At 37.9% G+C, this 26,852-nt stretch overlaps 2 protein-coding genes across 5 annotated transcripts in view; both read right to left on the bottom strand.

Moving 5' to 3' along the window:
- The window catches only part of cald1a (caldesmon 1a), an 84,695-nt gene extending 82,532 nt beyond the window's left edge, over positions 1 to 2,163 (bottom strand). For all 4 annotated transcript variants that reach the window (XR_007896125.1, XM_051688218.1, XM_051688219.1 and 1 more), the window contains exon 1: positions 2,009 to 2,163. The gene's annotated coding sequence lies outside the window, so the exon portion shown is untranslated. The remainder of the gene's footprint in view (positions 1 to 2,008) is intronic.
- A 1,227-nt stretch (positions 2,164 to 3,390) lies between these two features.
- On the bottom strand, positions 3,391 to 9,706 carry LOC127434946 (troponin I, cardiac muscle-like). Its single transcript, XM_051687993.1, has 6 exons — positions 9,680 to 9,706; positions 9,313 to 9,360; positions 6,534 to 6,665; positions 6,310 to 6,399; positions 5,679 to 5,849; positions 3,391 to 5,206 (listed from the first exon to the last, which is right to left on the bottom strand). Exons 1-6 carry the CDS (start codon positions 9,704 to 9,706, stop codon positions 5,120 to 5,122), a joined length of 555 nt encoding a protein of 184 aa, XP_051543953.1. The 3' UTR covers positions 3,391 to 5,119.
- Between the last annotated feature and the right edge of the window lie 17,146 nt (positions 9,707 to 26,852).

Below are 26,852 nucleotides of genomic sequence, written 5' to 3'. Positions count from 1 at the left end.
GAATCTTATTCCTCAGCCTTGGCACAGAGTCCTAGTTGCAACAAACTACTTAAGTTAAAAAGAATTCTTTAAGGTTTTTTTTTTTCTTAAGGGACTTGTTGCAACTGGCTTCAGGGTCATAACTACCATAGATATTAAGGACCTTCCAATCCATCAATATCGGTTTTTCAATGACAGATTCTGCATCTTTTACATTTGGTGACCCAATCATGAACATTTGTTTACTCCCTTGATGGAAATGCTCTGAAGATTTTCTCCAGACAAGTCCATTGCAAAGCCATGTTATTATTGCATAGACTGTCCTCTAGACCCCTACAGGCAGCCTGCAACCTAAAGCTAACAGAGAAGAAGACAAAGAGGGAAAAAAGAGAGGCTGACTGAAATTGGGGAAAACAGTGCTGTTTTGAATTCCAAAGGCTATTCCAATCATTTGTCACTATGTTCAATCTAGGTGAGGGCAAACACCACACTGTTATCAGATCCAGTTTCATGGCCAATTACTGGCCTGCTTCATTCCGAGCACTACGCTTCACTGTCCGTACAGCTACCTTGACGGCACATCACTCGCTCGTTCTGTAAAGATCTTCTCTCAAGCTTGAACTTGTACAACTAAATGTCAGAGCAAAAAAAACTGGCCTGAATCTGATGGATTATATATTGAACTGCATGCACATTATCGTTTTGGCTGATTGGTGAATCGAACAAATATGCAGCTACTTTTCTGTAGGCGGAGAATCCCTGGGCTCGGTTGCAAGAAAACCCTTAAGTTTAGAAAAAAACTTAGTGTCAATATACTTACAATTATAACTAAGGGTTTTCTTAACTTATGGGGTTTCTTGCAACCAGGCTCTGGCCTGTGTGGTTGTGTTAGTAAACCGGGGCATAAAATTAATTTAATAGTTTGCATTAAGTACAGAGCTTGCATTCTTTGTCATCTGGATTTATGGTTTCACTGCCAAAACCCAAACAGTGACAATCAAGAGCCTTTTTTAATGCATCGCTTTAGTTAAACAAGCACTAAATGCTTCCTCTACATTTCTCAGCAGAGAAATTTCCCAAAGCATCCACTTTAACCCCGGATCCCATATCCCACAACAGAAACTAATAAAACAATATAAGAATGTTCATGGCCGGTGATTCCACACCACAAATATTTTGAGAGGAGAGTGCAGGGACACAGGCAGCCAGAAAAAACAGCAAATTCACTTTGGACAATACCTCTTAGGATCTTAATTTGTTACAGCATCCCAAAACTAAGAGGCATGGAATAACAGCTGTGCTTATTCTATATGATTCCAATGGACATTAGAAATGTTACTTACACAAAAAGCTCAAAAAAGTAGCTAAACTGTACTCAGCCAAATTTCTAGCTAAAAGTTGAATGCATCATCCAAAATTCAACAAGGAGACACAGGAACTTACTGTTGAGTATGTTTAGAGCATGCTACAGAATATAGAATATGTTATTAGGTAACCAATTCCCAAGATCTTAGCACATTGTCATTGGTTTAAAGTTATGATAACGCAGTCTTTTCCAAATAGTATTCGGGCAGCTGTCAATCAAATGTAGGCCCATTTCTGAAGGGTTTGGCTTGCGGAAAAATTCGAGATCGATTCTTAAATAGGATAGAGATCTAAGCAGAAGGAAAGTGGGGGAAATAAAAAGAAAGATTGAAACAGAAGACTCTGAAAAAATGTAAAGTTTTAACAAGCATCAGAAAAATAAAAATAAAAACAATCACTTTTTTCCTTTGTCCATTACACACAAACCAATGCACCAACACTTCTACAGCATGTACACCACAAAGCAATTTAATCACATCCGACCTAAAGTCCAACATTCTGAAATGCAATAGAATATATAACATATATAAAGGCAACAAAAGGCCGACGTCAAATTGTTAATCTTTTGTCAAAAAAGGAGGAAGAGTTTATAAGGAGTGCGTGAAGCTTGTAAAATCTGTTTGAAGTCGCATCCAAACATCTGGAAGTTATGCGCAAAACTTACCTGCGCAATAAGGCGAACAAAGTGTGCGTCCTTTAGAAGAGTGAAGAAATCTGCAAAGAGAAAGTGACAGTGGATCGGGTTTGGGTTGCTCCTTCACTCCCAAATCTGCATGATTCAGTAACAGGACTCTGAGTTCCTCATGCTCCTCCCTTTAAAAGCGATACACTCTATCCGATCTCCGCCTGCACGCACCGTTAGCCAAACTTTACGTATTGTCCATACCTTGCCTTCTCAGCACTTCATAAACATCATTCAAGTCATTAAGGCTCTATTATTCCAGATCATTAGTTAATATACACTCAAATAGTTAGAAATGTCATGAAACTTGGTTTATAGCCTATTTTTATTATTACATTACATTATATTATATTGAGCCAGACAATTAGTTAATATACATTCAACTATTTAGAAATGTATTGAAACTTGGATTCATAACATTTCATAGACTATTTTTATAATTGTATTATATTATATTTCAATATGCATGGACTACTCACCTATTAAGTATTCTATAATGTTTGTTGATGGTTTACAAGTGCAAGTTTAAGTGTTACCCTGGCAACTACTAAACTGCTAGCCCCAAACTTGTCTTCATATTTATATAAAAAAATAAAAAATAAAATAAAATAAAAAAAAAAAAATATATACTGTATATCTATCTATCTATCTATCTATCTATCTATCTATCTATATATATATATATATTTCTGAGCAATTAATGACAAAAGACGGCTAAAGTTTAAACACAAAAACTGGCCTGAGCAAAATTCCCTTTTAGGTTATTCTTCACATTGTCATTGTCAAGAGCAGTGAAATGATGATCTGGGTGATGAACGGATGATTCAAACACTTCAAGGCGGGTGTGATATATTCTGATAGAGAAATAAAATGAGATAATATAGTAGCTGATTTAAAAATCACAGTGTGTCTACACCCTGATATAGAGTTTGCGGGCACTTCAGCTAAGTTTTTAATACAAACAATGATTTCCCCCTCTTTATTGTTGCAGACCCAATTGTGATGCTGTGGAGGCATGCATGTTCATTCAAGAGCTCTTAATTTGATTTCTCCCATAACTGTCCCCACCACTTTTTAAAACAAAGTGCTCATTTAAAACAATAGACATATAGAGGAGGGCCCTCCAAACAATGAGCTGCAAATTAGAGCACTCAACTGCACGTGTGATTTATTTCCAAATATCCATACAAGCCTATACTGTTAAGAGATGTTTTGGAAATATGTGTGTGGGTGTGTTGTGTTGGTTTCTAGACATGGTATTTCTCAAAGAGACCATGGGTGTGTGTGTGTGTGTGTCTATCTTGGCACCATTTAAAAGAATAGCTAAAAACTGAATTCTTGAAATAAATCAAGCAAACACTATAGAAGGAAAACGAGGATTTATTTGTTTTGTGTGCATGACTTTGTTGAAACAAAAGTGCTCAAGTGTTTCACCTCAAAGTACGAGCAAACTCTTTCCCACGAATTAGAAACCGGGAGCAGTCAAATGCTGATTGCTTTGCTTGTAATTTGGTTACAAAGGCGAGCCTGCCAGGCATTTTTAGTCTCTTTATCTAAGGGCTTGGTCTGGACTATATTTGCAGCAGAATTTCAGATGTTTACTTTTCTAATATGCTTTGATTTATAGCAACTATATCAGGAAAAGGCCTCAGATAATCTCACGTATGAAAATAATGGAAATATTAGATAATTTCCTAACTTTCTCAGTGCTCTTAGAATGGCAATATCACAAGATTGTCTCACGCTATGGGAGTATGTGAACTTGTTTTAACTAGTCTACCTATGAAGTGTTTAACTTAACAGACCACTGCAGGACAGCCCCAATGTGCTAATACTGTATGTCATTTGCATATGAGTGCAAAAGGGCTTTTTAGTTCTTCAAGGATGTAATGTCACATAACAGTCAGCCACTTAAATATGGGACAATGAGGACATCATAATTTCTAAAATACAGGATGTCCCGGCTAATACAGGACTAGTCTAACATCTGTGTCCAAACTAAACCAAATCCATCTGCTAATCATTAAATGAGAAACCTGCATTAATAGGATAGTAACAAGAGACCTAAAGAATCTCTCTCTTTATATATCTGTTAAAATAATACCAAAAGCCACACATAATTGATAAACTGGCCTAGTTCAGGTGAATTAACATTAAAAAAAATTACACACCACATTTAAACAGTCTCAAATGATCTGTGTTGAAGTGGATGTGCCGACTCAGATCTCGATGACATATCTGTGCCAGTTTGCCATCTGTCTGGCAATAGAGGATACAGTGCCACCCAAATTCCTTCCTCTTACCTCCCTGTACTTCCTTTTCTAAACATCACTACATCAGTCCACAGACAGAATGTCAAATTTTAGATGGAAACTAAGAAAATATACGAATTTCTCTCTGTACCCATAAAGCAACATTCTTGAGCAATATTCTGTTCTTGCATAGATAATGTGAGTAATGTATTCAAATGCCCTCAATGTACAGCTCTGCTGAGATTTTAGTGCGTTTTTTGTTACTCTCTCGCCCCCTGCTGCTGATTGAGGGTCAGTTAAGTTAATACAGAAATGCAGAGCGCCACCTGTATGTCAAAAACAAGAACTGCTATTAACAGATTGACATTAAAGCATACTTCAATCAAACGTTTAAACACTTTTCATGAAGGTTTCAAACGTCACCCAAAGCAGTTTTATTAAAAATTAAACAATGTTCTGTTTGCAAACTACAAATAGGTAATAAAATAAGCATGCTCTTCACCCAAGGGTATAACCTTATTCATTTCAATCAACGCAGAATATGAAGCAAATATTTACACAGCTGATATGATATGATATGAATATTAGGTTGTTCTATTATCTATTATAATCCCTCTCCACGGACAGCGCTCACACATGTTTATCGCAGTACATCACAAATTAATATTGCACGCAAGTCACAGCTGACTGACAAAATAAATGAATAATTTACCATATAATGTTTAGGGTGACTACAATTCAAACAAACAAGATGATAAGGTTTATATCAAGATGACCCTTTATCCTTCAAATTGCTTTTTTTTGGATGGAAATATTTCGCAGTCGTGGAGTTGGTGTTGGTTTATTGCCCGGCATCAAATAACTTCTTCCTGCCCTCCATACCGGACATGGCCTCCACGTTTTTCCTCCAGTCTTGTACCTCCTCTTTCTATGGTGGAAAAATTACAATTTTGCATTAATAGCATTAATGTGACTTGAGCATGCCATCAATAGTTCGATGTTTATGCTGTGATAAAAGCAAATTTTGAGTGACTGTATTGCCCTGCTGTAAAACACCTTAAACCAGCCAACCTAATTCACTAGCTTCAAAAATCTACACCTATGCTTCAGTGACACACAAAAATGACAGGAGAGCAACTGAAATAGTTAAATAGGCTCTTCTGAGGACATTGGAACATCACAACACGCCTCAGACAGACAGGGCGGTTTAAATGCCGACATTTCATCACCGCTGTGCCTTTAAAGGAATCGCTTGATTTGTAAAATCATCTATCTCTTCAGACATAGCACATCTGATCAAATGAGCTGAAAGCACAGCCGGCACTGTAAGCCAGATGGACGCATGGAGACTCTCTGAGCACAAGTACACTTGTTACAGTACAGCAGAAATCGAGTGTTACCTTTTCCTCTTCTTTTTTAACTGTTTTGAGGTTTGCTTTGAAGTCAGCTTTTATGTGTCTAGTGTCCGTGAGCGATCCCAGAACAGCATCTGTAGACTTCTTCACCCTCTTCAGGTTTGGCCGTTTCATTTTCCCCTTTAGTTCATAGACCTTTTGGGTTAGTGACATAATCTGGTAAAAAATACATCAGATTTTAGTTAATGAACGTCTTACAGTTTTATTGATCTCAAATGAGCTTGTATCAAAATATTATGCATGCACTATAAATGTGCTTTTCTTACAGGTCAATAGAGGTAGTCTACATCTGACAGGATCTTCACACAAATAACTTCACATAAGTGTAACCTGATTTTTACATTGAATTTTTTTTGCATTTTATGCAAAATCATAAGTCTGAAATCATTTAGAAAAGTAACAGCATCCTTCAGTTAGTTTTTTTTTTTAATTGTTCAAAAAAGTAAGAGCAATAATAATAGTGATACTTGCTTTCTGTCTGCATCAACTAGTCACAATGTATAAAATTATTATATTATATTACTATATTATACAACAAAAATTCCTAATTCTGTTCCCTGTATAAACTTGAAATTAATATTCTGAATTGTCACATCTTTTATCACCATTTCATTACCTCTGCATCATTTTTGGTGACTTTTACATTAAGGTCATACCGGGCTTCATCGACAATGTCAATCTTCTGGTGCAAATCTTTGCAAAGCTCCTGCAAAGTAAATGACATCACTGAGTTTAAACACAAAAAACACAAGTGATGCTTACAGTAATGTAACTAAACCCAGCAATTTAGGCACAGTAAAAGCTTACTAAGTAAATATCTGACAATGTAAAATTTTCCACCTGCAGTTCATGAACAGAAAGGCCTGTGAGTTTGAGGGGTGGTGCACTTTCCCGCAGGGCATTTTCTCTTTCCAGCTTTTTCTGCTCTTTTTCTTTTACCAGCAAGTTTTCTGCCTTTTTCAGCAACCTGGTCTGAGAGTCATCGAGACAGAGGGCGAGGGAAGAGTTACGTTATTAGAGTCTGAAATTAACCAGAGGTCTAGGCAAAAATGCCACAGAATGTGACAAAAATGCCTCAGACATTTAAAATGTGGGGTCAAACAATAGCCACTATAGTGCAAATGTCTGATTTTGTATCCAGCCTTATATATACTTTATACACTCACTGAGCACTTTATTAGGAACACCTATACACCTACTTATTCATATAATTATCTAATCAGCCAATCGTGTGGCAGAAGTGCAATGCATAAAATTATGCCAATACAGGTCAGGAACTTTAGTTATTGTTCACAGCAACCATCAGAATGGGAAAAAATTATGATTTCAGTGATTTCCACCATAGCATGATTGTTGGTGTCAGATGGGCTGGTTTGAGTATTTCTGTAACTGCTGATCTCCTAGGATTTTCAAGCACAAAAGTCTCTAGAGTTTACTCAGAATGTTGCCAAAAACAAAAAATATCCAGTAAGCAGCAGTTCTGCAGACGGAAATGTCTTGTTGATGAGAGAGGTCAACACAGAATGGCCAGACTGGTTCGAGCTGACAGAAAGGCTACGGTAACTCAGATAACCACTTTGTACAATTGTAGTGAGCAGAATATCTCTGAATGCACAACACATTGAACCTTGAGGCGGTTGGGCTACAACAACAGAAGACCATGTCGGGCACTTTATTGGGACCATAGTGTTCATAATAAAGTGCTCAGTGAGTGTATGTTGTTCTTAATATATCAAGTTATGGGTTTAGTGCCTCTGCAGATGGTAAAATGGTAAGAATGCATATACAGTTGAAGTCAGAAGTTTACATACACAAATACATTAAAACTCAGTTTTTCACAATTACTGACATTTAATCTTAGAAAATGTCCCTGTCATTAGGTCAGTTAGGATCACTACTTTATTTTAAGAAAGTGAAATGTCAGAATAATAGCAGAGAGAATTATTTATTTCAGCTTTTCTTTCTTTTATCACATTCCTAGTGGGTCAGAAGTTTACATACACTTTGTTAGTATTTGGTAGCATTGCCTTTAAATTGTTTCACTTGGGTCAAACGTTTTGGGTAGTCTTCCACAAGCTTCGCACAATAAGTTGCTGGAATTTTGGCCCATTCCTCCAGACAGAACTGGTGTAACTGAGTCAGGTTTGTAGGCCTTCTTGCTTGCACACGCTTTTTCAGTTCTGCCCACAAATTTTCTATCGGATTGAGGTCAGGGCTTTGTGATGGCCACTCCAGTACCTTGACTTTGTTGTCCTTAAGCCATTTTGCCACAACTTTGGAGGTATGCTTGGGGTCATTGTCCATTTGGAAGACCCATTTGTGACGAGCTTTAACTTCCTGGCTGATGTCTTAATATTTTGTTTTAATATATCCACATAATTTTTCTTCCTCATGATGCCATCTATTTTGTGAAGTGTACCAGTCCCCCCTGCAGCAAAGCACCCCAACAACATGATGCTGCCACCCTCATGCTTCACGGTTGGGATGGTGTTCTTTGGCTTACAAGTATCATCCTTTTATCTCCAAACATAACGATGGTCAGACAGTTAAATTTGTTTCATCAGACCAGAGGACATTTCTCCAAGTAAGATCTTTGTCCCCATGTGCACTTGCAAACTATAATCTGGCTTTTTTAAGGCGGTTTCGGAGCAGCGGCTTCTTTCTTGCTGAGCAGCCTTTCAGGTTAAGTCGATATAGGACTCGTTTTACTGTGGATATAGATACTTGTCTACCTGTTTCCTCCAGCATCTTCACATGGTCCTTTGCTGTTGTTCTGGGATTGATTTGCACTTTCCGCACCAAACTATGTTCATCTCTAGGAGACAGAATGCGTCTCCTTCCTGAGTGGTATGATGGCTGCGTGGTCCCAGATGAAAGTGGTACCTTCAGGGATTTAGAAATTGCTCCCAAGGATAAACCAGACTTTTTTTCTGAGGTCTTGGCTGATTTCTTTTGATTTTCCCATGATGTCAAGCAAAGAGGCACTGAGTTTGAAGGTAGGCCTTAAAATACATCCACAGATACACCTCAAATTTATTCCAAGTAGCCAATTAGCCTATCAGCAGCTAATTGGCTAATTGCCTAAAGGCTTGACATCATTTTCTGGAATTTTCCAAGCTGTATAAAGGCACAGTTAACTTAGTGTATGTAAACTTCTGACCCACTGGAATTGTGATATATTCAATTAAAAGACTGAAACTATCAGTCTGTAAACAATTGTTATGAAAATTACTCGTGTCAAGCACAAAGTAGATGTCCTAAACGCCTTGCCAAATGTGGAATGTCCAATTTAATGTAGAGCTATTAAAAAATGAGTTTTAATGACTTCAACCTAAGTGTATGTAAACTTCTAACTTCAACTGTATGCAAATATTGCCCAATAATGAAAAAGTTAATTTCTGACACTGGTCACAATGTGCAAAACTAAAAGTATGTGCTTAATCGCACTGTCAAAAAATGCTGGAATTGAACCAATGACACAAAAAATCTATTGAAGACAAATGGAATGCTCATAAAATTCTTCACGAAACTGAATTTCATCTAATCTTTCTTCGGGACATGAATGCCCATTCATGCATTTCACTTAATTTCTCAATGTATGACTCTATTTCTGACTCACCTTTAGCAGAAGTCTACGTATCGCTGAGTACTTGGACTTGCCCTTTTTCTGCAAAAACAGAAGAGTTAAACTGAGCTCATTACAGTCTGCAGTTATGATAAGACAATCCTTCGAGTCTAATCCACACACGCCGTGGTGCATGCATTAACTGTCTGACCTGATTAATGTTTGAATTTCCAAGTTGAAGGCTCAGTCGCCCAGTGTACTTTTAAGCAGACCAGAGCAAACTTACAGTGCAGATTAGTTTTTAACATGCGGTTCAATGTCCAAAATTGATGAGCGGCAAGAAACCCATTTACTGCTGAATTAGGGTCATTGATTCAAACGTTTACTAGAACGTAATATATAGAGACGCCAACACGTGTACTGCCACATTCTTCCAGTCGCTAATCATGATTACGATTTAGCAAATGTCAGTCCAATCAGCGGAAGTTATTTTGCAAGGACACAATTAAAGGGATAGTTCACCCAAAAATAACAATTCTCTCATAATTTACTCACCTTCATGCCATTCCCTGATGTTTATGACTTTCTTTCTTTTGCTGAACAAATTAAGATTTTAAGAAGAATATCTCAGCTCTGTTGGCCCTTTCCATGCAAGTGAATTGTGGCCAGAAATCTGAAGGTCCAAAAACATGTGGCGCCTGTTTAGTTTCACTTTCACATCTGAAAGTGAATTTGGAGATTTATAGTAAAAAAGGATGTAAATATTTATCTGTTTCTCACCCACACCTATCATATTGCTTTTGAAGAAATGGATTTAACCACTGGAGTCTTATGGATTACTTTTATGCTGCTTTTATCTGCTTTTTAGACTTCAGATTTCTGGCTACCATTCACTTGCATTGTATGGACATACAGAGCTAAAATATCTTCTAAAAATCTTTGTTTGTGTTAAGCAGAAGAAATAAAGTCAAACACTTCTGCGATGAGGTTGAGTAAATGATGAGAGAATTTTCATTTTTGGGTGAACTATCCCTTTAACTTATAACAGGGAGTCAAGCAAAAAGCAAAGCAAAATGTACTACAAAACTCTCACGGCAAACGTAGCAAGAATTTGCTTACCGGTCTGTGGAGATGTCATTACGCATTAACAAAGCAAACAAACAACAAAAAACATCATTTTTACTGCATTGCTATAAGTTTGTTGCTAAAGTGTTATGAATGGTTTTTAGCATGTTGCTATGTGATTGCTAGGGTGTTCTGGGTGGTTGTTAGGGCATTGCTAGGCTAAACCCATAAGTCTGATTGCTTAGAAAAGTGATAAGACAGCTCTCTTCAATAAGATGTTCAATTTGAAGTGTCATACATGTTTGTAGCACAACGGTGCACAATGAGTTATGCACTGAACTTAATACTTAGACCTTGCCTGGAAAAACACCTTACACCGGTTTAAAAAATGTGGTTATCTAGTCCATTTTTATGGTTTTAGAGGGATCTGGCCACTTGTCAGCTGGTGGTTGAGACCAACTAGACAACCAGCTAAATAGCTCAATGCCAGCTTGGCCAGCTTAAACCAGGTAAGACCAGTAAACCTTCTTTTTTAGCAGGAGGATTAGGAGTTTGTTCCAAGTCTGAGCAATAACAAACGTGATCCTTGCCTTAGCAAGCGTCACTAATAATTCATCATAACTTGGTGTAAATCCATCATTTTTGGCTGAATATGACATTGACAGGGTCATTACCCAAGTAAAAATAATGCTTACCCTTCAGACATGGCTCCAACACACTATGTGACCTAAAAAGAAAGCCAAAAATAATTGTGGTCACTATTTAATCCATCACCATTCATAGCTTCACAGATCAGGCATCACTTGTCAAATGCCAACTGACATGGATTAAGAGTGACACCATGGTAAAGGGTTATTCACATAAAAGTACATCCAAATACATTAAATAAAGCTTAGTCTTCTTTGAAATCAAAAACTACACTAAATGCAATCCCAGCATGCAGGCGGTTCACACACTATGGTGTTCAGGGTTACTGGACATTGGGCTTCGCTTTAATACTGGTCACCACAGTGACTCAACCATGGAAGAACCATGACCATTTCCACACCAACATAACAAACCATTTCTCTGTGCACATCAGCAATTTCTCTGAGCCTTCAAAGATCCATTCATTAAAGCTTGCAGTTCAGAGAGATCGGGGTCTTGGCTTTACGGCCCCCTGGAGAAAACAGTGACCTTGAGTGTCTCATCGCGGGGAATAAGACTCTGAGCGGGGGTTAATGGGATCCTTTGGGAAAATGGTGTTCAGGGATGAAATTCAGTGGCGGAAGGCTTGTGGATAGGAAGTATATCAACTCAAAGCGTTCCTGCGTGTAAATTCAGCTTGTGATGGGAGAATTTGACAGTATTTGAAAAATATGGTTGAAATGGACCTATGGCGCTTGAAATATTGGTTGTAAATAAAAAACACACAACTCCTTATTGGAGTCTATGTTTGTCTTGGCTTTGGTTCTGTTAATATCCTTGTTATAGTTGGTGTGACTTTGGCGAGGGGCATAAGAGTCTCTGATCTATGTACAAATACTCATGTTTGACATCGTTTAGGATTATGTGTTACAATACAAAGTGGTGTACAGTACTTGAGTAATTGTACTTTATTACTATACTTACTTTACTCAAGTTCAATTGAAAATGTATGATGGCCCTTGTCCTCTGAATAAATGTACCAGTACTCTCAATTCTCCATTATATTTTCAAGAAAATAAAACACACAATTTTAAATCCTTACAACTTAATTTAGACCTGCAAAATACATTGCAGTTCATAAGCCACAAACATCAGTCACCACAACATAATTTTTTTGTCCTAATGCAACACATTTTAATTATACAATCACCAAAATTGATAAACTTGACTGGAAATGCAACTGTGGTTGATGATCAGTCTGTAAACAACTATATTTTAATTTCAAACAACTATAAAATCAGCTGCCGCTGAATTTGAAGTTTAACAATTTCAGGCAACAGGTTTCAGTTCTGGAGTGACCTTGAGCATTAAGACAATTGTGAAAACGTATTCACTTTTTACTTTTAAATACTAATTACAGTTTCTTATACTAAACATTATTTTAATAAGAATCTCTTTATATTGCAAAGCTATAAAAATACCGTAAAAATATGCGTTAACACAGACTTTTTAATGTTGAACAGGTGGCATGAATGTATTAACACACAATGTATTATGATAAAAGTCGAATTTTGACCACTCAGAATTAAAAGCGCTTTGAATTAAAGCGACTTAAGACTGAACTCTCTAACATCAATAAAATCTTTGCTATTATAAGGAAACCTAACTGTAAACAAATATGATTATAATGGAGAGTGTGCATGCTGTAAAGCAACACATCACAACACCTTCTCATCTTTAAGAGACATATGGAATGGTACACAGACATCTCACACATTGAACAATTACTACCAACACCACATTCCAGTCATGCCCAAAGTCATGTCATTTCACCTTAAAAAATCACACACTATTAGATTGCATGGCCTTGTGTCATAAATCACGAATAAAAACATGTGAAAATAAACAAAAACTTAAATCAAAAAGATTATATTATCTTCAACCACTCTTGCCTTTGAACTTAAAAGACCTCTAAAGTGGACCTTTGATTTCTCAGCCAGACTGTTAGACATGATAAAAAAGAGTGATACAGGGTTCGTACCTTTGAAGAGAGCTCCAGGAGAGTGTACAGCTGATTGATGTACAAAGGAACAGTGCAGTATGATTTTCAATGATTGATTTATGCCTCATCTCTCATGTGAATGGCTAACCAAAATAACTCACCCCAACACCTCCCTTGAATGGCACCAGGGCACCTTTCTGCCACCATTGTTCTAGAATTGCACAAATGATAGACAAAGACACTCACAACACAGAATTAATGCCCATTACTCCTCTGCGTCACACACTTGTCTTTAGCTGGTCTCTCAGTCTGGCCATGCTGGTCTTCAGTTAGTCTAGCTGGTTTCCAAGCCAGGCCAAGCTGATCTTCAGCTTATTTAGCTGGTCTCCCAGCCTGTCCAAGCTGGTCTATAGCTAGTTTAGCTGGTCTCCCAGTCAGGCCAAGCTGGTATTCAGCTGGTTTAGCTTGTCTCCAAGTCTGGCCAAGCTTTTTTTCAGTGGGTCTAGTGGTTTCCCCGCCAGGCCAAGCTGGTATTCAGCTGGTTTAACTGGTCTCTCAGCCTGTCCAAAAACTGATCTTCAGCTGGTCTAGCCGGACCCTCAGCCTGTCCAAGCTGGTCATTATCTGGTCTCCCAGTCTGACCATGCTGGTCTTCAGTTGGTCGAGCTGGTTTCCAAGCCTGGCCTAGCTGATCTTCAGCTTGCTTAGCTGGTCTCCCAGCCTGTCCAAACTGGTCTTCAGCTGGTCTACCTGGACTCTCAACCTGTCCAAGCTGGTCTTCAGTTGGTCTAGCTGGACTCTCAACCTGTCCAAGCTGGTCTTCTGCTTGTTTAGATGGTCTCCCAATCTGGCCAAACTGGTCTTCAGCTGGTTTAGCTGGTCCCTGAGCCTGACCATCATAAAGTGCCCAAAACCCCTTTAAAACCACAAACCAGATCAGTAAAGGCCAGCTTAGGCTGAATTAAGCTATTTTTTTTTTTCAATAGGGAAACGTTAGAGGTTTTTATGAGAGACAAGTTCCCATTAATTATAATTCATATATTCAGGATATTAAGATTCTCATGGACACCTGAAAGACAACAAAGATTCTGGGTGTCCTTATGATTAGGTGCAGCAGATATAAATGCACATAATTGTTTAATTGAGCCTTTTATAGTGCTGTCTGACACCATAATTCAGCAATGCTTGGAGGCCTGAATTTCAAATGAGAGTCCCAGTATTCATCTGTGCACGGCATTAATTACAGGTATAAGAATATCACCCCAAGACTGCTTGAAAGAACACTAAAATAAATCATAGCATTTAAGTTGTTAAAAAAGATGAGAAAGAGACATGCTGAGAACATTTATCTCCATATCTGGTTTGAGGCAGGGGGAGAAGGCACCTCTCACTCTAAAAGTCCCTAATCGATAAATGCACAACCCCATAATGCATTAGAAAAAGTTTTATGGTTCAGCAACGGACTAAGAATTGTGGCGGTTCGGCTTTTGCACATGTAAAGAGTGCTTGAACTGGTGTACGGCGAGAGAGGGGGCAACTCGGACAGTGGAAGGACACACAACTTTAACGGAATTTGGAGTATGGGGCGGCAGCTGTCAGCTGACGGGCAACAGAGAGATGGAGCGGACACAATCGTCCCATGACGCATAGCTCATGCGCTATTGTCTGTTGGATGTGCATCTCTGCACGCACCTCTAATCTTGTTTATTTTTAGGGGGGGTTGGTTTTCACTCTTTGCATTCATCCTGCTCACTGTCATCACTGATAACCTCACTTCAGTACTTTAACTTTTCAGGGATTATACTGTATTAGAGAGATTTGTGATTTTTCTTTCCTACGAGATGATACAAAACTGATTTGCTGTTTGCAGTAATTTTTTCAGCTCTTATAAGCATTTTGTTTTGTATATACAGTATGTGATATAATCGAAAAGTCTCAGTAGTGAACAGATCTGCAGCAGATACAGTATTGTGCTGGAGGAAATGTTATTATGAAGAATTAAAGTGATTTCTTACTCTCGGTTTGCGTAATAATATCAATAAAAGCCCACTGTGGGATTGCCCCCTCAGTATACCCACTATTATGATAATTTTGTGTGTGGCATCTTAACCAAGATCATAATAACCCATCCAAACTATCATTAATGCATTAAATAATTCCTTTTTAAGTGACTCTGAAATAAAGGCCCTTTCGGTGCCAAGCATATTTCACAAATTGCATTCAGCCAGAATGTCCTGGAATTGTTATGGCTTTTTTTTTTACCCCACTAACACATTATCAAATATGGACCTAAAATTATCAGCTGCTCATTCTGCCTACTGCTAATTTGTCTGCTTAATGATATAAATTAACACCCACAAAACACACACACTCACACACACACACACACAGTAGTCTGTGTTTGAGTCATGTGGCTCTCGTTTTAATTACATTGGATTTGCATAACAATTTTCCATTAAGCGATTCCCTAGTGACCCTACCCAGATAGGGGAAATTGCTCACAAAAGCCCACCCTATTACCAACAAGGCTGATGTCACTCCCTGTCTAGTCGAATATCACTGCTTGCGATGCGACCACTCGCTGAGAGCAGGTGTTCCAAGAGTGACAGAGCGCTCATGGGTAATGAAGTCGCTAATAACTGAGCAGGTTTAGATGCAACATTGCTGGATGACAGAATGTTTTTTTAATTGTCAGTACTCTAAAGTGGTGTTCATAAGATGGCAACCTGAAGTCATTTATTTTCGATGCAAATTGGTGAATTTTGTCAACATGAACAATAGCAACTGTTTTTGATGAGGATGTGTCCAGTGATGCGACAAAATTGAGAAAAGTTTAATTATATTTAAATGAGCAGCAATGCAAAAGGACATCAACCAATAGGAGTGAAGACATGCGCACATGTGATCCGACTCCTAAGAGATACTGTAGTCGAACGTTGGCAAGACAGAGAAGTTAATAGTAACTGTGAGCAAGTACAAGTACTATGTACCATTATCTAATATGCACTACAACTACTAAGTACTACAATCTAGTAAGAACTACAAGAATGCAATACTGTTTAGCATCCACTTCCTCTACTAAGTACTAAAATCTAGTATGCACTACAAGCAGAATGATCAACTGTCCAACATCCACTACAACTACTATTTACTACAATCTAGTATGCACTAAAGCAGAATGCAATATTGTTCAGCAGCCACTACAACTACTAAGTACTACAATACAGTATGCACTATAAGCAGTGTGCACTGTTGTCCAGCATGCACTACAACTACTATGTACTACAATCTAGTATGCACTACTACACTCAAAAAATATTTTAGCAAAATTTTATTTTTAGGATTTACGCATTTCAGTTTCATAACACAATTCCGTCAAATTCAGTTGTGTAATTCTGTAACAAAATTTTAACAAAACTTAAAATATTTAGTCTTTTATTTTAATTTTATATTGTTAAATTCAATTTGATGGAATTTTGTTATGAAACTGAAATGCGTAAATCTTTTTTTTTTTTTTTTGTGTATTCAGTACTATGTATTACTATCTAGCATACACTACAACCAGTATGCACTACTATCCAGTATCCACCACAAATACTATGTACTACAATCTAGCATGCACTAAAAGCAGTATGCACGACTGTCCTGCATCCACTAAAACTACTATGTACAACAATCTAGTATGTATGACAAATAGTACGCACTACAGTTCAGTATTCACAGAAACTACTACAGTATGTACTACTATATAGCATACACTATAAGCAGTATGCCCTACTGTTCAATATCCACTACAAATACATTGTACAACTATCTAGTATGCACTACAAGCAGTTTGCACTACTGCAGAGCATTCACTACAACTAGTATGCACTACAAGCAGTATGCACTACTGTTCAGTATCCACTAAACCTAGCATGCAGTAGGCCTTGATAAATCCTCTTCTAATGCATGTGTCTTTACAAATCACTGCAAACTCCTGAGCAGACTGTAAATCATAGCGGGCGAAATACCCAATCAGCAGAGCTTGAGTATAGGCTTGCATGTCAAATACCCAAAGCAGGCATTCTGCCAAGGAAATGCCACCCAGTGGCATCATTTAGCTTGGGAGTGCTTGCTTTTCGCAGCACTACAGAATGATGGGTTATGGTTAGTGAGATCCATGCAGTTCATTGCATTCTGCTTGGCTGATCAGAGAGACACACCATGAGAAAGCTGTTAGAGCAGTTGTCAGTGGTGTTGTGTTCTCTGCGGGTGTTGTGTGGAACAGAGCGAATGGTTAGCCTGTGGGGTCCTTGCTGCATTTCTGTCTTCACCCCGGCTCTCAGGGGGGAGTCGGATGTTTAACACGGATGAGTGCGCCCATTCCCGGGGCAGAGAGACATATTTTTCTTTATAGGAGACAGAGGCCAAAAACTTGTTCCTTTGTTTTGACGTCTTTTTTTTTTTTTTTTTTCTATAAACCTCATATTCAGGATGTTTATCTGAACTAGAGCATATTACAACAATCTCATATCCTATTTTGAGCCTATCTACTGTCTAGTAACCACTACAACTACCATGTACTACTATGTATTATGCACAAGCAATATACACTCAAACTCATATTTTTGGTGCAGGCCCTATTCTGAGCCCATCTACTATCTAGTATGCACTACAGCTACTATGTACTAATATCTATAACCCCAAATCCGAAAAAGTCGGGACAGTATGAAAAATGCTGATAAAAACAAAAAGGAGTGATTTGTAAATGATATTCACCCTTTGCTTTATTGAAAGCACTACAACTACACATTATATGATGTTTTTCCTTGTGAATTTCATTGTTTTTTGAAAATGTACAGTAATTTCAAATTAGATGATTACAACATGCTCCAAAAACGTTGAGACGGGCAATTTAAGACTAATAATAATTTGACGAGTTGAAATAACAAGGCGATGTGAAACAGGAGATGTTAAACATGTGAGGCAATCGTGTTATAGTATACAAGTAGGGTGACCATACGTCCTCTTTTTCCCGGACATGTCCTCTTTTTCGTACCTTTAAAAAGCGTCCGGTCGGGATTTCTAAATTTGCGAAAATGTCCAGGATTCGGCTTTAGTTGCATTATGATGTGCATCTGGTCTAATACTTCAGTGTGTGCATGCATATTTGCATTGCTTTAACCCCTCTTTGTAAGTCCCGCCTTCTCAAACACCAACTGGTCGATTATAAGAGGCTTGCAGCAACTATTGGCCAAATTCCTGCCTGTCAGTCTCTCCGTGAAAGCACGAAGTGCTGTTGTGTTCGGCATCAAACAGTTGCTTGACAGTAGCAGCAAATGACAGCTGAGTGGAAACAATGCCCAAACGAAAGTGCAAATTTACAGAAGATTTTCAGAAGACAAAAAATTCCCATGCTTTCTACTACTATTTAGTATGTACTCAAAAGCACTTTACATAGTATTGAGGGAATCTCCTCAATCACCACCAATGTGCAGCATCCACCTGGATGATGCGACGGCAGCCATAACATGCCTGAACGCCCACCACTCATTAGCTATGAGCCATAGTGCGCCAGAATGCCCACCACACACTAGCTATTGGTGAAGAGGAGAGGAGAGGAGAGTGATATAGCCAATTCAGGGATGGGGATTATTAGGAGGCCATGATAGATAAGGGCCAATGGGGGGAATTTTGGCCAGGACACAGGGTTTTACCCCTTCTCTTTACAAGAAGTGCCCTGGGATTTTTAATGACCACAGAGAGTGAGGACCTTGGTTTAATGTCTCATCTGAAAGACAGTGCTATTTTTTAGAGTATAGTGTCCCCGTCACTATACTGGGACATAAGGACCCACACAGACCGCAGGGTGAGCACCCCACTGCTGGCCTCTCTAATACCACTTCCAGCAGCAACCTTAGTTTTCCACAGGAGGTCTCCCATCCAGGTACTCGCCAGGCGCAAACCTGATTAGCTTAGGTGGGCAACCAGGTGAGAGCTGCGGGGTGATATGGCTGCTGACATATCACCCTGCTGTTTTCTTTGCTTGATGCAGACCAATAATTTGCCCCTTCTGAAACACAGTAACATCTTTTCCACGACCACGGGATATGTCTTCCGACATGGTTGTTTAAAAACATGAGAAGCTACACACTGTATCAGTTAGGGTTAAAATAATTGTTGCCAGGTGAAACATATGAATCACTGCAATATTCAATCATAGGCTCTTAAGTATCTGCTTATTTAAATCCAAACCTCAACTTTCTTTTGGCCAGGCAGTGTAGTATGCACTATAAGCAGTACACACAACTATCCAGTAACCACTACAACTACAATATATGACTGTCTGCAATGCACTTCAAAGAGTATGCAGTAAATCTCATATTCAGGGTGTTTATCTGAACTGAGGCAATTTCATAAACTCTCATAGTCTTTCTACTATGCACTACTATTTAGTATGTACTCACAGTAGTATGTTCTACTGTCTAGTATCCTTTACAACTACTATGTACTGCTATCTAGTATGTACCACAAGTAGTATGCTCTACTGCCTAGTATCCACTGTATATACTACATACTACTATCTAGTATGCACTACAAACAGTATGCACTCAACCTCATATTTGGGGTACTAATCTAAACTGGGCCAATTTCAAACAATCTCACCTCATATCATGAGTGCATCTGAGTTGTTTTCCCCCTATAGAATCAGGGACAGCCTCCATCTGAACTCAAACAGTTCCAGTATGACAGACCTGAACAAACATCAAACACTCACATAATAAGCTCAGAGACTGGGTATCAAATATTTAGCTTGAGTTGCACTTGATCATTACACTAAGGGTATGTCTGGTATGAAAAAAAATAAAAATAATAAAAAAAATAAACTAAATAAAATTGCACTCAAACATACAATCAGTCCAATGCTCCTGTTATTGGTAGCTCAAAAATGTGGATCAGATTAAGGAAGTAAAATTTCTCTATTTGATCCCTGTAAGTACACATAAAATCCTCTTGAAAGGCTTTATATATATCAGATGGGAGTTCTGATCCAGAAGTACTGAAGTGAAGATTGATTTATAGTTGTGCCTGACCATACAGTGGACATACAGTCCTATAAATATATATACATAATACAATTATCATTCCTGTAATGAATAAAATAAATAAATAAATCTGGTTAACATTTAATTCAAGTCCTGTGAATAACATCAAATTCTATGCCAGTAAAATTGAACATCTCCCTTTTATTTACAAGCTTACGGTTTCATTCTGGTCCAGCCTCTATACCACTGTCCACCACCAGGGGTCAAAGTTTGACACATTTGCATAACAGTGCGGGCAGTGCACGGCTGTAAATAACAGTCGCAAAGATTAGCAATGAAAATAATGTCTTTATGTACAAAGCCAAGCAACAGTGATATAAGGAACAACAGTATTCCTCTTAGAATGTTATATAGGAAAACACTAAATTAGGGCACTGCTAATTGAAAACTGAACTGAAAGAGAAGGCAGTTGAGGAATTAATTTACAATACAAATAGTTGAAAGCAAGTAGATGCAAGAAATAATTGCCTGCAGACTGTTTTATCAGTTAATTTGTGATTTTTTGAGCCATTAATCCTTGTTGCATGTGGTCTACTAATTAACTTGGATTTCCATGGCAACAGAACACACCATCACCCAGTTGTGTCTGATGGCTGGTTTTAAGAGGGATTGAGGGCAGAATGACTCCTGTTCACTGCACTGATAAGTGACTGACCTATAGGAGGATTTAAATAAATAAAAAAGAGTATTTATGGCACATCCACAGCAGTAATGGAATATCTACATATCCTGTATTATACATTTTGACTTCACACTGTAACATTTACTTCAGTTTGCTGTTCAAATGTATTAAATGTACTAATATTCACCACAACTAAAACTAGTACTATCATGGGGACCCGGGTAGCTCAGCAAGCAAAGACGCTAACTTGAGTTACTCCAGCCTGGCTCCTTAAGCAACCAATTGTCCCGGTTGCTAGGTGGGTAGAGTCACATGAGTTACCTTCCTCTTATAGGCCTTTATCACAGTCCGCGTCGTCACATCGGATCGAATAGTAGTGTAACCAAACATCCGCCCATCGAGCTGTTTATGGACGATCGCAGTTTTATAAATAAATTAAACCAACTTGGATGCACTTGGCATTTAAATGTTTCTTTGGATTAACACAGCACTTCACTGTGTGCTGTCGAGCACTTTAATGTGTAATAGTATCTGAGTGAGGCGATTATCAGTGCAAAGTTTTTCCAATTCATGAGGAGCTGCGTGTGCTTTCCAGCTCACTCCCAGAGGATTATTGTGCTCATCTCAAGTTTGAAGAGTCAGCGTTTAAGTGTTTTAATGTTATTGTTTTCACTATTGTAAATATAATACAATTGTAGACACTGGGACATTTTCATCTTTATGTTTTATTAACATTGCAGTCGGTCGCAACTCGCGAGTGGACGCTTCCCCAATCATTGTACTCAAACCACAAGGGTATAACCCCACATTTAAAATGAATTAACCAGTTAATTTCTGTAATTGGAATCTGGGATGGAAAGGTTTCTTTATTTGAACATTTTTAAATGGATCTTATATCATACATGGAGATTATAATAAGTAAGTACATGAAAGCAATGTGATCATCATCACAAATACTCTGTATAATCTTTACTCGGAATATACTTCTTTTTTTTTTTTTGTGATTTACTGCATACCCCTTTCTTGTTCTAATGCTCTTTAATGTGTAAAGGTTGTTTGTATATATTCTTGCATTCATCTAATAAAAAAAAACATACTTATACTCTGTGAAGTGTTCCCTGCTCACATACATCCTGTTTAAAATAATAAAATAACATGACACCATTTTTCTTTACTTCATCATCCCTGAGTAATGATTGTACGGTTGGTCTGTTTAGATTAAGTATTTGAGATGAATTGTACATAAAATAGGCCATAATAATTCCACACTGTGGGCACTGCCATTGAAACAGACTGCAGCGGAAGCTGTTTTACGCTACTAAGCGAAACTTCACCTCTGCAAATGCGGAAGTGTGATAAAGGCCTATAAGGTGGTTCTCGCTCTCAATGGGGCGCGTGGTGAGTTGTTTGTGGATGCCACGGTGAATAGCGTGAGCCTCCACATGCGCTAAGTCTCCGCGGTAACGCACTCAACAAGCCACGTGATAAGATGCGCGGGCTGACTTGTCTCAGAAGTGGAGGCAACTGAGATTCGTCCTCCGCCACCCGGATTGAGGGGAGTCGCTACGCCACCACAAGGTATAAGAGCACATTGGAAATTGGGCATTGGGCAAATTAAGGAGAAAAGAACTTGTACTATCTAGAATGCACTACAACTAGTATGCCTTTTATGCTGACTTTCTCTCCTTTTTGGACTTACAGAGCTGAGATATTGTTCTAAAAATCTTTGTGTTCAGCAGAAGAAAGTCACACATCTGGGATGGCATGAGGATGAGTAAATGAGAGAATTTTCGTTTTTGGGTAAACTATCACTTTAATGTTAGCAAAAGAGTAGCAAAATTATTACATTGTGGTCTCACTGTGGAAATGCAACTGTATCACAAATTACAAAATGTAATTTGACAGTGACTTAAATAAATTAACTTGGTATCTTAATCCAGAAGTAGTAAGCATGGGGGCTAACTTTGGCATTGCCACCCCTCTTTATGTCACCCCCTTGACACCCCATTAATTGTTTTCTAGATCCGCCCCGGACACACACATAAATTTTCCTCCCCCTTCACATCTGGCACTACAGTTTTACTGCATGTTTGCACCTTTGGAGTTTAAATAAACCATAACTGTCACATACTTCAACAGCGCATCTTAATTATTAGGATTTATTATGAATATATAAATAATTCAAGTTTCAACAACCTAACGGCAAGCGCACCGAGGTAATGAAGCTGCGCAAAGATGGCGATCTGAAGTGACGCGTGAGTGAGGACATTCTATTTTAGAAATACATCTTGTTTCGATTCCTCCGTCCTTGTTTCCTTTCCTTGCATCCTTTCTTTGTTTCTTATGTGTGTGGAGCTAGGATGCAAGGAAAGGAAATGAGGATGGAAATATTTGGAAATGAAAAGCACCCCATGTACTACAATCTAGTATGCACTACAAGCAATATGAACCACTGTCCAATATTCACAACAACTATACTACTCTCTAGTGTGCACAACAAGTAGTATGTTCTACTATCTTGAATCCACTACAACAACTATGTACTACTATCTAGTATACATTACAACTAGTATATGCTATTTTTTTATTTATTTATTTTTTTAAGTATGCATTGCAAATAGTATTGCAATACTTTAGCAACCGCATTTTTGCTTTAAGTTGGTTTTCAAAGGTTACTTTTACTCTGAAATCTAAGTCTACTCTAAAGTCTTTGTACAATGCCAATTAAATGGACATTTTTGGCACTCTTGATACTTCATATGATGAAGGTGACTCCGATGAGTGTTGTTTGGCCCCAGTGCTGACCTTTAGACCTGAGGGATCACCAAGGTTGTCAGATCTGTTCAACTCTAGCAGCCCCTATAACCGTGTGGTTCTGGTCTGGTGCTGTGTTCCGTCATTGGGACTGATAGAGCATGAGACGTCCAAGAAATGCTTCACTGAACTCAAGATGCCTCAGATGGACAAGGTCACCAAGGGGCAGCCACTCCACAGACGATCCATCAGCATACCCACAATCTCTCCAGTGTCAACATCAGCATAACTTCTTATAACAAGAGACCAAAGAAGAGAGAACAGCAGGTGGACTGGCAAACACTAGAAAGGAGGCATTTAATCATCTATTTAGACACCATGCTGCAATAATTAGAGAGGTATGAACTTGTAGTTCAGTTCATTACCTCTTATTACATTATTATAGGATATAAAAACCAAGGATAAAAGAACATTTGAAAAAGATAACCTTACTTTTTTCTTAAAGGGGTCAGATGAAGTTGAATCAATTGTTCTTTTATTTTTTGAGATAAAAGAGATTGTACTATAAAACCATACTTTAATATTTATAACTCAAAACATTCTCTTAAAGGGTTATCTTCAGCAGAACCGAATTGAAGAACAGAAGTGAAGATTTTTTTTAAGCACATTTCAGCTCTTTTTGTCCATACAATGCAAGTGAATGGGTGCATTATGCTGCTGGCTATTTGACGGACCAAAAGGCATATTTAGGCAGCATAAAAGTAATCCACATGACTCCAGTCGATCAATTAATGTCTTCTGAAGCAAACCGATAGGTTTGTGTAAGAAACAAACAGATAATTAAAACATTTTAAACTTTAAATGGTTGCTTCTGTCAAGCACTGGATTGTTGTTTGAAATGACCTAACTCTCGTGTGATGTTCATTCCTCTGTTGTATACAAAGCGCACGCTTCTGACTTCTCGCGTTAATGTGCCATTGCGCTTATGTCACTGATGCGTCGACTGCTGGCAGGAAGCGATTTTTTTAAGATAATAAAGTTTTAATGATCAATTTTTTTTTTCTTTTTTTACACAAACCTACGGTTTGCTTCTGAAGACATAAACTGATCGACTGGAGTCGTGTGGATTACTTTTATGCTGCCGAAATATGCCTTTTGGGCCGTCATTGCCAGCAGGCTGATGGCACCCAATCATTTGCATTGTATGGACATACAGAGCTGAAATGTGCTTATAAAAATCTTCACTTCAGTTCTGCTGAAGAAAGATAGTCATCTGGGATGGCTTAAAGGTAAGTTAATCATGAGAGAATTTTCATTTTTGGGTGAACTAACCCTTTAAATCCAAAAAGAGTGTTTATCAAAACCAAGTTTTAAAAAACATCTTCTGAAATCCTTAGATTTCTGATGTCAGATACCTGAAACATTAACACATGACCGCCCACATTTACATGTCAACAGCGCCTATTGGGTGGTCTGTCCAACCACTGGTCTGGTACCTGGTCTGTCCAACCACTGTAGGGCTGAACAATGAATCGAAATAGAATAAAAAATTCGATATGACTTAGTGCGAATATAAAACCATGAGGGTTGCAATTAATCGCTTCTGAAGACATTGATTTAAACAATGGAGTCATATGGATTACTTCTATGCTGTTTATGTGATTTTTGGAGTTTCAAAATGTTGGCACCTATTCACTTGCATTGTATAGACCAATAGCTGAGATATTTTTCTAAAAATATAAATTTGTGTTCTGCAGAAGAAAGAAAGTCATACACATCTGGGATGGCATGAGGGTGAGTAAATGATGAGAGAATTTTCATTTTTGGGTGAACTCTTCCTTTAAGGGTTTAACCAGACTGCATGGCAATGCCATGAACAAGTTACGAAATTATTAATAAATAAATTCCTATTGAATATTATTATTATTATTATACAATAAAATATATTTCTATAATAATTTCTTAAATTATCATCATTATTATTATATTACAAAATTGTAATACTCAGGTTGGTAAAAAGGATTAACTTACAATTTTTTTTTTGTCATATAAAAAATGCATCATATCGCAATAGCAATATTTTTCAAAATAATCGCAATTCGATTTTTTGTCCAAATCGTTCAGCTCTAAGTAACGGTGTGATAATACAGAGGAAGTAGGATAAATACTGTCATTCCTAACACAAGAAGAACTAATGATAAGAGTAAAATGTGGGAAAGTCTGTCAAACCTTGTGCTGTTGCTATCTGTGTGTAGCACCTTCAGCTTTGCACATTCTTCTGAAGGATCCCAAATTAGATTATTTCAGTTCAATCTGATTGCATCCCACCTGGTTTGGTGTAAGTATCAGAAAGAAGGTAGAGGAGGGTCATAAAAAATGTATTATGACTGGCGCAAAAAACGTCACTATAAGTGGACCTCAGGGAAATAAATAAAATAAAAACCTTTTAGAATAATATGCACGGCGATCATGTTTTAACAAAGTTTATTATTTGAGCAAGCTGTTTTCCAACTCATTTGGAACTATATATCAGCAAAAGGGAGTCAAATTGTGGTTAAGTAGCTTTTGACCCTAAACAAATTACTTTCTTCACTGATAAGGCTGATTAAAAATCCTCCCACCATAAACCAGACTGCACCCATCACCAGGTGGACCTTATCACAACACAAGCACACAAAAGACTTATAAAAAAACTATTCATTCATCATTAATTGTGTGAAAAGATACAGATATAACCTCTACATCAATGTTGTGCTAACAGAGAACAGTGCAGCCCCACAGTGATGTGTGGTTTCTCCCTGGCTTTTTTCAAGTCACTGGTGATGTTCTAATGGAGGAGTAGGAGGCAGATGTCACTCATGAAGAGGTCTGGTAATTAGCAGGGGCTCTAGCGGGGTGTCTGCTGGCATGCCTACTCTGAAGGTGTTCTCCTGGGTTTGAAGTGGGTTCTGAGACTGCTCATTTGTCCCCTTCAACCTGTCAGAGGAGAAAATCTAAACATTGTGTTATTACAGTCCAAAAAGTTCCATGTTCACAAAACTCATAGGACAAATTTTGATTTCTATTATTCCAAAATATGGAGTCCATTTCAAAGACGGCATAGCCTTCTATATATTTACACTTAATTAATGTTTAACCAGTCAAATATACATCAGAGAAAACTTCCACAGACAATGAAAACAGAAGACAATGTACTTAAAGAAAATTGATCGCTTTGGATCATGCTCATTTTATCTAATTGGTACACTATAAGACTGCTTTACAAAAACGTTATTTTTTTGGGATTAATACAAGTTAAGCTTGATAGACAGCATTTGTGGCATAATGTTGATTACTACAAAAATAATTTTGACTTGTTGCCTGTTAAAAAAAAATGTTTTTTAAAAAGAAGCAAAAATTGCAGCTACATTAAGGCACCTACAATGGAAGTGAATGG

This window comes from Myxocyprinus asiaticus, chromosome 45 (genome assembly GCF_019703515.2).
Source record: "Myxocyprinus asiaticus isolate MX2 ecotype Aquarium Trade chromosome 45, UBuf_Myxa_2, whole genome shotgun sequence".
In the NCBI taxonomy this organism is placed as follows: Eukaryota; Metazoa; Chordata; class Actinopteri; order Cypriniformes; family Catostomidae; genus Myxocyprinus; species Myxocyprinus asiaticus.
The sequence above is the reverse complement of the archived record's forward strand: the minus strand, read 5'-3'. Positions and strand labels throughout refer to the sequence as shown.